The following is a 14,816-nucleotide window of genomic DNA, read 5'->3' as shown; positions in this document are numbered from 1 at the left end:
AAGAAGGGAAAAAAGAATTACAATGCAACCTTTTTCGGAGGGGCCAGGACACAGTTCCACACTAGGCTAGGCTCACCCAAGATTTGATTGGCTTGAACGCTTAAACTGCCAAACCCGAGGCGTGTGGGTCTATTAGATCCATCATTCGATCCAAATTCCTGAACGAACTAATAAAGGCCCATCGTACACAGATAAGATCTCGTTGGTTTGTTGATTTTGTTAAACAGTGTTCCTTTTCTATCATTAAAATGGCTTTCCTACGCCCAATCGACCTCTTCAAAGGGTGGCCTTCACCAGAGCTGATCCCAGTCGATGCTCTCAAGGAAGCCACTGTGAGAGCTTTATCCAATAAAGTCGTATCAGATGCTGGCTTCGGTTATGGACCAGACGAAGGATATGCGCCGCTCAGAGAAAATATTGCGCAGTGGCTGACGCAGTTCTATGGTCCTCGGGAAACCATTACTTCCAGTCGAATTTGTATCACTGGTGGTGCGAGCCAGAATTTGGCTAGCATCCTACAAGTCTTTACCGATCCTCTTCAGACGAAAATGATATGGCTTGTTGAGCCCACTTATCACCTGGTATTTCGGTCTTTTGAAGATGCGGGATTCTATGGGCGGATGAGAGGTATCCCAGAGGATGAGTCGGGAATGGATGTGTTCGCTCTCCAGCGAGCTCTGGAAGAGTTTACTCTTTCCGGAGACACGGATTCTGATGAAAGCTATGTGCGTTTCCTTTGAGTACCCTTATATCAGTCACAGTACCTAATCCCTCCCAGGTTGGAAAACCAGCGAGATCATATCGGAAGAGCTACAAGCACATCATCTACTGTGTACCCAGTTTTTCTAATCCATCAGGAACAACAATGACTCGTTCCCGCCGTGAAGCGCTAGTCAGAGTGGCTCGCAGATTCGACGCTCTGGTCATATGTGACGATGTCTACGACTTCCTTGTCTGGAATAAGACTTCGAACTCACAGCCAATAGGCACCTCATTACAACGTCTAGTCGATATAGACCGTATTCTCGACGACGGTCCACTAGACTCGTTTGGCAACGTGGTTAGCAATGGATCATTCAGCAAGCTTCTCGGTCCTGGATGTCGGGTTGGATGGGCTGAAGGTTCTGAAGCTTTTATCTATGGACTGTCACAGGCGTAAGTCAATTGTTCCCTTGATTTGAAGTTATCCATCTCGTCTCATGCATGCCCTAGTGGCCAAACAAAATCTGGAGGTGCACCTTCCCAGCTGATGTCGACGTTTGTCAACGATCTCATGGAGACAAATACGTTACAGCAGCACATATCAACGAAGCTAGTCTCAGAAGGACGTCGGCGATACTCCCTGATGGTTTCTATCATACGCAAGCGCTTGACACCTCTTGGAGTTACATTCTCTCCCGATCCTGAACGAGCAACATTGATTGGCGGTTACTACGTTTGGGTGAAGTTACCTGTTCTACTCGACGCGGATCAAGTCTGCCAAAAAGCTCTTGAAACACAGAATCTTGATTTAGGGAATGGAAGTCTATTCGCGGTTCCAGGGGGAGGATCTCGAGATGCGGATCTGTATCGAAGTTTGAGATTGTGTCTTATGTGGGAGGACGGCGAGTATCTTGTCGAGGGGGTCGATAGACTGGCTAGGGTCATTGAGGCTTTGTTGAAGAGTGAGGAGAGCCGTCTTTGAGTTTGAAGCTATCCTTGGAAGAGTTACTTGAGATTTTTGGGACACCTAGATGAGAAGACTTCGTACAGAGCTGGGGACACCAGGGCGCCGCCCCTGGGATCGTGTTCTTTTTGCCTGAACATCAAACCCTTCAGACTATAGATCCATACTACAACTAAGCTATTTTCATCAATTCACTGTTCATCAGTCACTATAGACTTAGGTTTGATCTACAGTCTCACAACTACAAAATGCAAACCTTCAATCCTCCGGCATCGGCATTGTATTCCCATCCAGAGATATCCAAGCGTCTACGCAGGAATTCTCTCGGATAGGTAGCATTTGGAAAGCAAGCTGAACCCTTGAATTCTACATTGATCTTCTTCATACCACCGGTCTCGGATTTAGGAGATGCCGCTGCAAAAATCCACCTAGGAATCTGGCACGGTGAGTCGTGACAGTTGAACTGCCAAAATTGGCAATGGAACCGATTCAACCAATCATTTCCGCCGAAATCCAGCTGGAAGGGATGTTCACTCACAATTCTCATGTATAAATTGATGAATCCCTTCGGCTATCTTCTGTTTGAAAGACTCATCTCTATACATTTCGAATCAGTCTTCCAGTCTACCAGGGCTCTACCCTTTTGAACGTTTTACAATGGTGAAAATCGATGAGTTTGCCGTGGAGCGAGTAAGATGCTCAACAAGCCCTGCCTTTCTTCTTTACATCAGACTAATGTTGCTAGTGGATGGATCTCCATGAAAATGACGCCAAGCATAATCTCGCCGAGACATGCTGTGCATCCATTTCTTTGAACGATCTTCAGGTCTTTTCAGGTCGCGAGACGGATCTCATAGACTACTCCCAGAAACAGGTCTATGGTGCAATCCGGGGCTCTAGCGCTCTCAGGTCGAACATTGCTCGGCTGTACTCATCAGCAACCTCGGAGCCCCTGCGTGCGGAAGACGTACTTGTCACCAACGGTGCAATTCAAGCCAACTTCTTGGCTCTTTATACCAACGTTGGTGTTGAAGACCACGTCATCTGTCACTATCCAACTTATCAACAGTTGTATTCTGTTCCTGAATCTCTTGGTGCTGAAGTCAGTTTGTGGAAGTCATCTGAAGAGAACGGTTGGCAGTTGGACGTGATGGATCTCAAGTCCATGATCAAACCCAACACGAAGCTCATCATATTGAAGTGAGTTGCGTCAGGAATATTGTACGTATGTATCTCCACATGACTAAATAAGAGACCAGCAACCCGCAAAATCCTACTGGTGCTGTTCTCCGCCGCGAGACTCTGCAGGAAATCGTTGAAGTTGCACGCCAACATGACCTTATCATTCATTGCGACGAAGTCTACCGGCCGCTCTTCCACTCTCTTGACCCGACTCAACCGGAAAACCCGCCGTCAATCCTTGATTTTGGATACAAAAAGACCATTTCCACCGGTTCCATGTCCAAGGCATTCAGTCTAGCAGGCATCCGGTTAGGCTGGATTGCTTCTAGAAATCCCGCAATGATTGAAGCATTCGCCTCTGCGCGTGACTATACCCTCATTTCCGTTGGACAACTCGATGACTGCGTAGCTGCCCAAGCACTTTCGAGTCCGGCAGTTGAAAATTTGCTCGAACGAAATTATCAGCTGGCGAGACAGAACCTTGATAATTTGGAGGCGTTCGTGCATGAGTTCAAATGGACTGCGTCGTGGACTAGACCACAGGCCGGCACGACTGCCTTTATCAAGTTTGCAAAGGGTGGACATCCGGTCGACGATGTGGTCTTCTGTGAACAACTGCTGGAGAAGTATGGGGTTATGTTCGTTCCAGGAAGTCGGTGCTTTGGTAATGGAAATGACTTTAGAGGGTACGTACGGGTTGGCTACGTTCCTGAACGTGAGGTTATGATCGACGGTCTCGAGGCTCTCAGAAAGTTTATGCGAGACGGGTTTGAGAGCGTTCCATTGAAGGTAGAATAAGTGAGAAGGCACATTGCCTTGTCAGTAACACCTCTAATGAAAGACTATTGTTGCGAGAACAAAGGGTATCATGATCATTAGGTAGGGGATCTAAAAATTAAAACAAAACAAGCTCCAGCCCAAGTCGTGCGAGGTAGATATCCCAGGGTAGTTGACTACCTGATACCCAGTATTTGCGCAGTACCTCTCTGGCTCTTGTAAAATTACCCATACCAAGCTTCTGCATGTTTCCCATGCGTGCTAGTATCGTATTTCGCTCCTCGCTCTCCTCAGTCTCACATCCACCACTGAATATCGGCCAAAGAATGAGTATATTCATAGGTGAATGTGGCTCGATGAGACTCAAGGCACCGAGAATGTTTTTGATATCGGTTCTGACTTTGATATGGTCTTTGGGATGCAACTGCACACGTCTGTGGAGATGGAGTAGTGCAGAATGTACGAATGAAAGATGTGTGCTCTGTAGCTCCAAAGCGATGCTGCCACCACGGGATAAGGTCTCGTCGCAAACTGGCCGGTCGAGAAGTTGCAAAAGCTTTGACTCGAGTTCCTCAGCTTGGATCATCATCTCTAGGGATGGTGCATAGTCGTTTCCCGTTTCTCCAGCTACACGAAGCCGTATTTGGCTAGCCAAGTTGGATACTTCTGCAAGTATGGGGATAAGTTCCAACGAGTAGCCGCTTATTTCATCCACGTGCCAAGTTGTATGGTCTGAAAGCGAATTCAACGGCCCATTTCCAGGATTATGAATGCACTCGCCATGAACTCCTGACAAGGCAGCTAGTATATCCATGGTCTTGAACCACTTCACTAGACATTGAATGAAAGGATCATTCATAACCTTGAGTGACACCCGTTGGTGTTCCAGAAGCGCCATAAGAATTCGCAAGACTCCACGGAGGTGCGTCCGCCAGATCTTCATATTCCCATTGCAAACATCATTCATGCACAAGGCCATTGCAGTCGTGACAGTCTCAGGCTTCGTCGCCTTCTTCGGGTCACAAAGTGCTTCTCTGAGGCCGGCTATCGCCATATTTGTGTATTTCAGGCAAATCATCTTCGGCCTTGGGCCTAAGTCTTGAGTAAGTCGGCTGTGGTGACTGCATGAACTGGCCAAAAGCGCATGGAGAAGATGTGGCGTCTCTATGGCAGAACTGATCATTCTCTGAAGAAAAAATTCAGGTGCTGCCGGGAATAACATCTGGGCTGTCTGCGTAGCGAAAGTGTGCATCAAAAACCGGGATTCTTCAGAAAGTAGAAAAGGCGAGTAGTTAAAGATAGGCTGATGCACAAGCGGCATCATGTCCACAACATCTTGGGTACATTCAGAGGGGGATAACGACGCATTCTCGAGCCTTGGCACTTCAAGTCTTGACGGTGGTCTTCGCCCAGATGGTATTTGGGTGATAATACTCAAGTCGTAGTGACATCCTCGGGGATATCGCTTACAACGTGAGCAGGCTGGCCTCTGCATGTCACACTGATTGGGCGATCAAAATTAGCCTCACATATGCCTAACTGTGCCAGTAGACAATCTTACTCTGATCTTTTTCCTCCGGCATTCCGTGCAACCGTCTCGTCTCCTCCGACGGCATGGTGGGTTAGTGTCTCGTCCCTCCGAGCAAGCTCGGCCTCGTGGTGAAGCAGCCATCCTTATTGGCAATACCTTTGGGCTGTCGTTCAAAGGTGCTGTCACGAAGATGTATGTGAGGGCTCTCTAGTTTGTGCATGTCGTTCTCTGACTCCCAGGTGCAAAGGAACAAGATACACGTCTCCGTTCCGATTCGCCACTTGCGTGGAAGAAGAGACCCACCAGCTCCCCTTTATGGGCAAATATGCGACCCCACCAATCAGACGCTGGTGGGCGAGACTGCCTTCAGATGTACAGTAACACCTCGGCTTGGGATAGAAGGTTGGGTTGAGACGGACCACAGAGCTCAGTCTGCAAACTTTCGAGCATATTTTTGATTTGTAGGAATACAACACGGCACTGTGTTCAATCGCACCCTCGATCCTCGGACTAGAAATGTTTGGCTACAAATCAGGTCATTCTTTGGCAATGTGATTCCATGCCGTTGGTGTCTGAATGAGTTCACCTGTTTCCAATAATTGCACTACGATCAGGCGCTACGAGGAACCGAAAGAAAAGTTCAGAAGAATCAGATGGTCACTATACACAGGGGCCTAATAAGAGGTAGGAGGCAGGAAAGGAGACATAGGGGAGGGACAAGACATAATAGAAACAACGCCATGAGAAGAAAACATGGGAGAATTTGGTACACCTGGGTAGGTTGAGGGTCCAAGGGTTATCACATAGAGGATGGGAAGATTCCTCCTCTCTGGGTTTTAACCCCCATCATGGCATAGAAGCCGTCTAAAAAGGGGGCCATAGTCTTCTTCCGGTTCTTTTTGGATTTTGGTTTGGTTATTGTATTGCACATGGTACTTTTACCGGTCAACCTCACCAAACACCAGATCCATGGTACCTAATAGAGAATAGAATATTAGTAGAGTTTGGCAAGCTTGACATCATAGGAATAGACGTACCGATAATAGCGACGGCATCAGCCAGCAGGTGACCACGAGACACCTGGTCAAAGCCACCCAGATGGGCAAAGCCGGGGGCACGAATCTTGCAGCGGTAAGGGCGCTCGGTGCCGTCACTGACCAGGAAAACACCCATCTCTCCCTTGGGAGCCTCAATGGCCGAGTAGGTCTCACCAGGGGGGACAGAGTAACCCTTGGTGAAAAGCAAGAAGTGATGGATCAAAGCCTCCATGTTCTCCTTCATGGCAGCACGGGGAGGGGGCATGATCTTGTAGTCCTCGACACGGACAGGGCCAGCGGGCATCTTGTTCAAGCACTGTTGGATAATGCGGAGGGACTGGCGGAACTCCTCCATGCGGCACAGGTAACGGTCGTAGCAGTCACCGTTGACACCAACGGGGACATCGAACTCGACCTGGTCGTAGGCATCATAAGGCTGGGACTTGCGGATATCCCACGGAACACCGGAGCCACGGAGCATGACACCTGTGAAACTCATGTTCAGAGCATCAGCAGCGTTGACCACACCGACACCCTGGGTTCTGGCCTTCCAGATACGGTTATCCGTAAGCAGCTCCTCGGTCTCATCAATACGGTCACCGAACTGCGTGGCCCACTGGTAGATATCATCCAGAAGACCGAGAGGGATATCCTGAGAGACACCACCGGGGCGAACGTAGGCAGCGTGGAGACGGGCACCAGAAACACGCTCGTAGAATTCCTAAAATGCGATCAATGCGTTAGAAAGCTGCATTTGACTTCCCCGAGGCTATCCAAGCAAATTCTCCCGTCACTTACCATCAGCTTCTCACGTTCCTCGAACCCCCACAGGAAAGGAGTCAGAGCACCAACATCCATGGCGTGCGAAAGCACGGACATCAGGTGGTTCAGAACACGGGTGAGTTCGCCGAACAGAGTTCGGATCCACTTGGCACGCTCGGGGATTTCAATGTTCAGTAGCTTCTCAACGGCGAGGGAAAAGCACTGCTCGTTGGTCATCATGGAGACGTAGTCCAATCGGTCGAAGTAAGGCAGGGCTTGCATATAAGTCTTGTACTCGATCAACTTCTCGGTACCACGGTGAAGGAGACCGACGTGGGGATCGGCGCGAACAATCTCCTCGCCATTGAGTTCCAGAATCAACCGAAGCACACCGTGAGCAGCAGGATGCTGGGGGCCGAAGTTGACAGTGTAGTGACGGATCTTGCGGTCAATGCCTTCGGCCGTGGACTCGAGACCAGCAGCTTCGGGGTCCTCGGGAGACCCCTTGTTGGCAAAGTGAGTGAAGGTCGGGTCGGTCGGAACGAGCCTCGTAGCCTGGTAGCTAGTGGCCTCAGCATGTCGGCGAGGGACAGTGGTCGCGATCGAGCGGGATCGTGGCACAGATGTGTTGATCAAGGTGGAGGGGCGGAGGCAGAGCCTTTTGGGCGCATTGCCCGCGAGGCGGGCGAAAGGGGCGGCCATGAGGAAGCTGAGAGGGGAGGTTTGAGGAGGAGAAAGAAAGACGGCTGGTCCTCAGTCCAGACGCATTCAATGGCTGGGTGGAGAGTGGGCTCGCTGCGGGTAGGGAAGCCTGCGGTTTGAAGATGAAGATGAGGTCGCGCTCCAATTTGGCCAGTCACGTGGGGGAGCTGTCCGGTCATCAAGCGACTGTTGGTTGGCCGAGGGTGTGCTTTATAACACACCCACTTTATCCATGACACTAGTCCTTCTCTGGCTTAGTTTGGTTTAATTCCCCTACTTCCCTCAGAAGATCCTTACCTAAGGGTACACTACCTCGTCACAGAATAGACAGCCTCTGTTCTGCCTCAGGCCCCCCAGAAAATACTTCGAGAAATTATTCTTATCGCCGATCATTGAACTTCTACCTTTACACCCACCTTCTATTAGCTTGCCCACCATGGCGCCTCTTGTCCCATCGCAAGGGGAGCTGCAGCGCCGTCGTGTAAGAAATTTTCCTGTGTCAATACTTACCAAATACTAACGGTCGCTAGATCATCGGCATCAACGCAGAGACTGTCACGAACATCCCCTCCACGGACTTTCCTGGTCATTGGCCTGGAGAATCGCACGGCTGGGCGCTTGATCAATTCAAGGAAGTATGTGCCCGCTTTCACTGAAATTGCCACTTTGCAAAGCACACTTTCTCACAGCTCTTAATCATCAGAACTTCAAAGTCGAATACCACCGCAATGATCCGTACGAAGCCTCGTTCTCGCTGATTGGACTCGACGCTGCGGTCGCCAATGCCTTCCGCCGTATTCTCATGGCTGAAATCCCTACACTGGCTATCGAATATGTCTTTGTTCAAAACAACACCTCGGTCATTCAAGATGAGGTGCTCGCTTCTCGTCTGGGTCTGATCCCGCTCAAGGGCTCTGTCGAGGGAATTAACTGGATGCACTGGTACAAGAAGCCCTCTGAGGATGATGATGGACCTGCTCCTCCAGGTCCCAGCGATTTTAACACCGTCGTCTTGGGCCTTATTGTCGAGTGCACGAAGAACCCCGCTGCCGCCGCCGACGAGACCGACCCGCGCAAACTATACCACAACGCCCATGTCTACGCCAAGGATATCACATTCGCCCCGGTTGGTCGCCAAGAGCAGTTCTTCGCGGGGGAGGGTGCCATTAAGCCTGTCAACCCGGATATTCTGATTGCCAAGTTGCGTCCTGGTCAGAAGATCGAACTGGAAATGCACTGTATCAAGGGCATTGGTGCCGATCACGCTAAATTCTCCCCTGTTGCGACCGCGAGTTACCGTCTGATGCCGGACATTAAGATCGAACGTCCCATAATTGGTGAGGATGCCAAGAAGTTTGCCAAGTGCTTCCCCCGGGGCGTCATTGCCTTGGAGCCAGTTACCGCCGAGGAGGCCCGGCGTAAGGGAAGCGGATACGAGGGACACGCCGGCGAGCTGAAGGCTGTCGTCCGGGATGCGTTCAACGATACCGTCAGCCGAGAGTGCTTGCGCCACGAGGAGTTCCAGGGCAAGGTCAAGCTCGGTCGCATTCGGGATCACTTCATTTTCAACGTGGAGAGCACTGGCCAGTTCGAGAGCGACGTTCTCTTCCTGGAGGCTGTGAAGGTCTTAAAGTTGAAGTGTGCTCGGTGGAAGCGTGGTCTGACTGATTTGATGGCATAAAGCCATTATATGGTCTTCCCCGATGCTATCCCTTATATAATGCATTTTACTGGCGTTGGGCAATGTTTGTTTGAGCTCCATTCGCGCTGTACATTTACGAAAAGTTCGGTCAAAAGTTAGGCTTTACGAGGCCGGAGTCCGGATATCACAGTTATTGTTAGATCACAGAAGGCCAGCAACTGTCTTTGAATTCTAAGAGTTGATACTTTGATGCTTGATATCGTTTGAGTCATGTCACCGTAATCCCAGCATGCGCAGGGAGTCAAGTAGTAGGCGTTTATTTGAACGCTAACCTGTAGCGGAAGTCGATGGTGTAGGCCGAATCGCTAACAGCGATTTCTTCGCCGTCCTCCACTAGATCACGCAACTTGAGACGCAGGTTGGGCCTTGTGTGCTCCTCCAGTTGAGGGGGAATCGCTGGTACAAGGTCTTCTCCTCCGTACGCATGCTAGGTTTCTTCAGCTGAGCTTCAGCCCTCTCGCCAAGGCTCTCAATGAAGTCTCCCAGGGTCATATCAGGGTCTACATCCATCTTTCGAGCAAGGTTACCGCACACAGGGCAGTCCAGCTTCTTCTCCGCCTCAAACGTGTATGTGTAGACACCTTCTTCGCCGGCATACATCATATAGTTCTCCAGGTAAGGGTTGCAGCCAGTGGCGATCTTGAATACCTCTGATGTTGTGGACGCAGCGATGACAGCATTTGTCGATGCAATAGCCGGAATGATATTCTTCACAACACCTTGAGTCATCTGGAAAGTCACTCCATGGATATGGAACTGCAGTGCCCGCTCCAGAGCAGCATGGTAGACCCACGAGATATGTTCCATGTCGTCACTGTCGAACGTGTCGTCCTTACGCTTGTCCTGCCACGCGATCTGATGAGCCCATTCAATGCAATGCTGGGGTTGACGCGGGATAGTGGCAATAGTACAGAGCGGGACTGCTGGGCGAGGAGCGTGCATGTCAAGCTGGCACTCAATACACGATGAGAGGGTGGGTAGAATGACACGAGCTTGACCTTTGAATCCTATTTGCCCGTTAGCCTTTGTACCACAACCCCAGGAAAAGACGGTTCATCAGTACCTTCAGTTCCGCCATCGATCAGAGGTTTGAGACTCTCCGGGTCCTCAGGATCCACCATTCCAATCAGCGTTGCGTTGATCCAGCGACGAGCTTCAATGCTATCTAGGCCACAGATGATGATCTTGAACTGCATGTAGTAGTCTTCGTCTTTATCCTGAATTTTGCCAACAAATGGTGTGATCTTGACTCCTTTCACCCGCTTCTCTACAAAAGCAGCGGCAACCTCTGCTTTTGGCTTGCCAATATCAGCTTGCCGGAAGAGGAACTGCCGGTTCAGGTTGGAGATGTCGATAGTGTCTTCGGCACAAAGTTAGCTATTGACATTTAATAGCCCAGTTAGCAGAGCCTACCCATATCAATAACGTGGATGTCTTTGAAGCCAGACAGAGCAAGGTTCTTCAATATTTCACAGCCCAGTCCACCCGCTCCGCTAAAAAATTAAGGTTAGTCGATGCTTTTCTATAGCAATGACTGTGCTTTGGTAGACGAACATCACCCTAATTCGAGCATTAGCAATATTCGCGAGATAAGAATAAGAATTCTTACAGAATCTTTGAGGACTCGAGGGTGCCGATTGCCTCTGACCCTGGGACCCAGTCTTCATCGGAGTAAGGACCAGGCTTGGACAGGACCTTACGAAGGTGCTTCCTATGCTGTATTAGAAAATAAAGGTTGATCAAAAGCTGGAGGTTATAGCTCACCATCGATCCTGTTGATTCATGTTGACTGGGTTTATCAAGGAACAGACCAAGCGGCTCAAATATCGATTCGCGATAGAACGTCCTGGATAGCAGTAAACAGACGCACCTCACTCGTCACAAGCAGGCTCTTCCGTATCACACTAGGAGGCTGCAGTTTAGAGCAACGCAGGTATACTTTTCTGCGGGTATAAGCCCACCGTTCAGATATTCAGGGGGAATATGTCACGTTTCCAGCAATGCTGAGATGGTGAGAGGATGGAGGAGAGCATCGTGGCGTGGGATGGTAAGGCAGATTGGTATCACGTGATATTCCGCATACAAGCTCCGACGGTCAACCTCAGGCATGGGCGACTTCTTTTCAATATCGCTACCCTCGATATGGACGGTCTTTTAACTGCCGTTAAGACCATCAACCGGGGTGCTGAATCCCCGTTGGTCGCAGTTGAGACTCAGAGTCGCAATGACGCTGTCATCAAACCTGCTGTCGATCTAGGCCAAGATATATCATCTCAGCAACTGATACAAATACTCAAATCTCATCCCAGCACTGAGGAGCTTGCAGCAGCTCTTGCAGCTCTGGACCCTTTCAACAATTCAAGGAAGATACAAGAGCTTGACATTCGCATTCCAGGCCCGACAACAGCTCAAATTCTCCAGACTTTAGTCAGCACTACCATCCCCGACCATTGGACAGCTCTGGATGGCAATAACAGGAAAGCAAAAGTCGCAAAATGCCGAGCAGCTCTGTTGCGTTGTCTTAGCAGCATAGCGGGACTTGGTTCTATTGTGGCTCAACTTCGCACTCTCATTGCAAGTTCTCGACCGGCAGCCCACAAAGCGGAAGGCTCAAATAATCATCTCATGACCCGGGATCTCTTGTCTGTCCTTGCTGCTCTGCTGGAACCAAAGGACTTCCTTACCCGTATTTACACCGACATCTCATCACTGTACGAGAATAAAACTCGACAGCAAGTTGCATGGAGGGAGTTTGTATCCCTCATCGCGGCTGGCAAAATACTTTCCACGGCGGCAGAAGCACTCGCCGTTGCCAATGCATCTGAGCCCATGTCACCCGTCTCTTGGATTGGTGATGGCCCACGTTATGCAGTCTGGCTGGGGAAAACATCGCTCATCTGGCCTCAAAGATCAAGATAAACGATGAAAATGGCTGGACCTCACTCGCTTTGCTCACTGGCCGAGCCTTAAGTCTAGGCTATGCTGGTAAGCTCCTCCCACTCACACCGGTCACAACAAGATTCTAACCGTTTTGTAGATCAGCTCGTCCGAGAGGTCTACTCGGAGTTTCTTTTCAAGCAGCCATCTCCTGAAAACTTCAGTCTGCTTGTGGACCATCTCAGACAGCCGGAGCAAATGGCTGTACTAGAAGCTATTTTCCGCGATGTACAGAAGAAGTACTTTTCAGGCGATCTTTCGGAACCATTCAGCCAGCCTGATGCATCTAATAACATCATCACAGGAGTGGCAGCGCTTTGTAAAACTATCATTGCAGATCGCCCATTCCTAAAAGACCAAGTACTAGGTTGGCTCTCAAAAAGCCAAGGAGGTTCGATTCAAACGACCGGTCTGCGTCGCGCCTTACTAGCGACTTACAGTGACTCGGCTGGTAAGGTTGGACCAAATTCCTGCACGTGTCAAATCTAATCATAGCGATCAGATACGTTGAAGTCATTGCTCGCTCGCAGCCTTGAGCAATTTGGCGATAAGTTCTTTATCAAACATGTCCCGAACATCACGCAAAACAGTGCGTCCAACCTGATACATTTGAATGAGTAATTGAAAGCTAATAACTACCTAGCGAATGCTCAAGCAATCCTGCTAGCAGCAGGTCAGCTTAATCGGCTGGATCCACTCCAATTGCATGGGATTGGACGTACGAGTGTGTTCCTGAACGCAGTCTCCAACCGACTCGCAGCTTCTTCAAACAGAGCACGTTTTCTGGGGATGATCGTGGGAATGGGGATCTCTCAACTTATTGAAGAGCCAGGAAAGGCTATGAAATTTGATCTTGAAGAAATGCAAAGTGAGGAGGCTCTGTGGTACCTGAGTCTCACGACTGTCTATGACAAGGTTGGACCAGTCGAATCTATCAAAACACTACAGAAAGCACCCTCAAACACACAACAACCGACTAAAGGCGCTCACTCCGGCCAGAACCAAAAACCAAGTACAGCCTCAAAGCGACCTCAAGCAAGCAAGATTGTCTCTATTGAGGAAATAGATGACAGCGGGGAAGAAACCGATGAAGACGATGATCTCCTTCCTTATGAGAAACCCGATGATGATGCGGAGGATGAGGACGAGGACCCAACATTAGTCCAACGAAACAAGCCAAGCGCGCCCGTGTAAGTCCCAAGGGATATTTTGAAGCTAAAATTGGCCTTGATCTCTAACAAGTGCTCCAGATACATTCGTGACTTGATCACATACCTCCGTGACACCGAAAACGTGGAACGGTACCACCTTGCCATTAGTACTGCACCATCTTTAATCCGTCGGAAGACTGGATTCGGCACAGAACTTGCTGAGCAGGTTGAGGAACTGGCTTTGACACTAGTTAGTCTACAAAACGACAACAATCACCCATCTTTCCACGAATCACGTTTGCAGAGCATGATCGCTCTCATAGTCTCACAGCCACTCAAAATGGGCCGGTGGTTCGCTGCAATCTTCTTCGGTGGCGACCTATCTCAAGTCCAGCGATCTGCCGTACTTACAGCCTTGGGTCTTTGCGCTCGCGAGATTGCAGGCAATGGCGAAGAGGATGCTAAGGCACTGAATCTCCCGATGCTGGGTGATACATCGTTCCCATCCAAACGGTTGTCACCTGCTCTGGAGGCTGTGTTCATGGGAGCAAATGAATCTCCTATCGCAACTCTCACGCGTGAGATGTCACGGACTTCATTGCAACCACTGGCAGCCGACGCAGCAGACCGAATGACAGGCCCAAATGCCCTCAAGGTGCGCACTTTCTCGTCGCGCATGGAGGTTGAGAAGAAGCGCCAGCAACGCGAGGCTCAGCGCCAGAAGAAAGTAGTGAAAGATGTACACAAGGTGCTTGCGGAGGGTTTCTTCTATCCTCTCCAAGGTCGATTTGAGATCATGATGCTGCAACTTGCCTCGTTCGTTTCCTTTTTCTCACCGATCTTACAGCTAAGGTGCTAACATTCTCGTGCAGGTCGTCTGCTCCCTCTCACAATCCATTCTTCGTACCACATATTCTCTCACTATTCCTTCAAACGCTTTCGCTTATCTTTTCGACTGCTGGTCCACATAGTCCATCTCTCCCGGGCTTCACACACGAAACGCTCTCATTGCTTTTATCTCTACACACAGCCCCGATATCCAGTGAGCCCACGGTTACCGCGGCGCTTCTGAACCTGTTTCTGGCAGTTGTGGATGTTAATATTGCATCTGGTTCAAACGGCGAGGAACGCCTCGTCACTGAACATGCTACCAGGGTCTTGGAGTTGCGCGAGTGGGCCTCTGAAGTCTTTGATCGCATGCCCGCCGGAAGCAGTAAAGCAGACTCTGGTCCATTTGCGGATCCGCAGGAGCAAGTGCGAACTTTGGCTGCCGGTGTAATGGTACGCCTTGGGGAGGTCATAGAACGGTATCAGGGTCGGTTGATGGGTGTGAATGCCGGCTTCAAATATTGAGTTGTGGGATGATACT

The 14,816-nt window shown here is 49.9% G+C and overlaps 7 protein-coding genes across 7 annotated transcripts; 4 read left to right on the top strand and 3 right to left on the bottom strand.

Moving 5' to 3' along the window:
- Window positions 1-248: 248 nt before the first annotated feature.
- N7458_001927 (aminotransferase-like domain-containing protein) lies at window positions 249-1,684 on the top strand (the record flags this gene model as incomplete). The annotated part of the gene is made up of 3 exons (XM_056905310.1): window positions 249-725; window positions 779-1,155; window positions 1,213-1,684. 3 exons carry the CDS (start codon window positions 249-251, stop codon window positions 1,682-1,684), a joined length of 1,326 nt encoding a protein of 441 aa, XP_056769417.1.
- Window positions 1,685-2,323: 639 nt separating this feature from the next.
- On the top strand, window positions 2,324-3,646 carry N7458_001926 (putative aminotransferase; the record flags this gene model as incomplete). Its single annotated transcript, XM_056905309.1, has 3 exons — window positions 2,324-2,356; window positions 2,412-2,866; window positions 2,926-3,646. 3 exons carry the CDS (start codon window positions 2,324-2,326, stop codon window positions 3,644-3,646), a joined length of 1,209 nt encoding a protein of 402 aa, XP_056769416.1.
- A 97-nt stretch (window positions 3,647-3,743) lies between these two features.
- Window positions 3,744-4,703, bottom strand: N7458_001925 (transcription factor domain-containing protein; the record flags this gene model as incomplete). Its single annotated transcript, XM_056905308.1, has 1 exon — window positions 3,744-4,703. One exon carries the CDS (start codon window positions 4,701-4,703, stop codon window positions 3,744-3,746), a length of 960 nt encoding a protein of 319 aa, XP_056769415.1.
- Window positions 4,704-6,094: 1,391 nt separating this feature from the next.
- On the bottom strand, window positions 6,095-7,657 carry N7458_001924 (NADH-quinone oxidoreductase subunit D; the record flags this gene model as incomplete). The annotated part of the gene is made up of 3 exons (XM_056905307.1): window positions 6,095-6,132; window positions 6,194-6,914; window positions 6,992-7,657. 3 exons carry the CDS (start codon window positions 7,655-7,657, stop codon window positions 6,095-6,097), a joined length of 1,425 nt encoding a protein of 474 aa, XP_056769414.1.
- A 436-nt stretch (window positions 7,658-8,093) lies between these two features.
- On the top strand, window positions 8,094-9,338 carry N7458_001923 (DNA-directed RNA polymerase core subunit RPC40; the record flags this gene model as incomplete). Its single annotated transcript, XM_056905306.1, has 3 exons — window positions 8,094-8,138; window positions 8,188-8,292; window positions 8,361-9,338. 3 exons carry the CDS (start codon window positions 8,094-8,096, stop codon window positions 9,336-9,338), a joined length of 1,128 nt encoding a protein of 375 aa, XP_056769413.1.
- A 354-nt stretch (window positions 9,339-9,692) lies between these two features.
- N7458_001922 (NEDD8-activating protein UBA3) lies at window positions 9,693-10,555 on the bottom strand (the record flags this gene model as incomplete). The annotated part of the gene is made up of 2 exons (XM_056905305.1): window positions 9,693-10,366; window positions 10,423-10,555. The coding sequence occupies 2 exons, from the start codon at window positions 10,553-10,555 to the stop codon at window positions 9,693-9,695; spliced, it is 807 nt and encodes a 268-aa protein (XP_056769412.1).
- Window positions 10,556-11,501: 946 nt separating this feature from the next.
- On the top strand, window positions 11,502-14,800 carry N7458_001921 (telomere length regulation TEL2 family protein; the record flags this gene model as incomplete). Its single annotated transcript, XM_056905304.1, has 7 exons — window positions 11,502-12,230; window positions 12,269-12,344; window positions 12,397-12,747; window positions 12,799-12,885; window positions 12,940-13,486; window positions 13,547-14,263; window positions 14,320-14,800. 7 exons carry the CDS (start codon window positions 11,502-11,504, stop codon window positions 14,798-14,800), a joined length of 2,988 nt encoding a protein of 995 aa, XP_056769411.1.
- Window positions 14,801-14,816: the final 16 nt, after the last annotated feature.

The sequence above is a fragment of the Penicillium daleae genome (assembly GCF_028827525.1).
Source record: "Penicillium daleae strain IBT 16125 chromosome Unknown utg000002l_segment0_segment0, whole genome shotgun sequence".
Taxonomy (NCBI): domain Eukaryota; kingdom Fungi; phylum Ascomycota; class Eurotiomycetes; order Eurotiales; family Aspergillaceae; genus Penicillium; species Penicillium daleae.
This window is presented reverse-complemented; position numbering and strand designations above follow the sequence as displayed.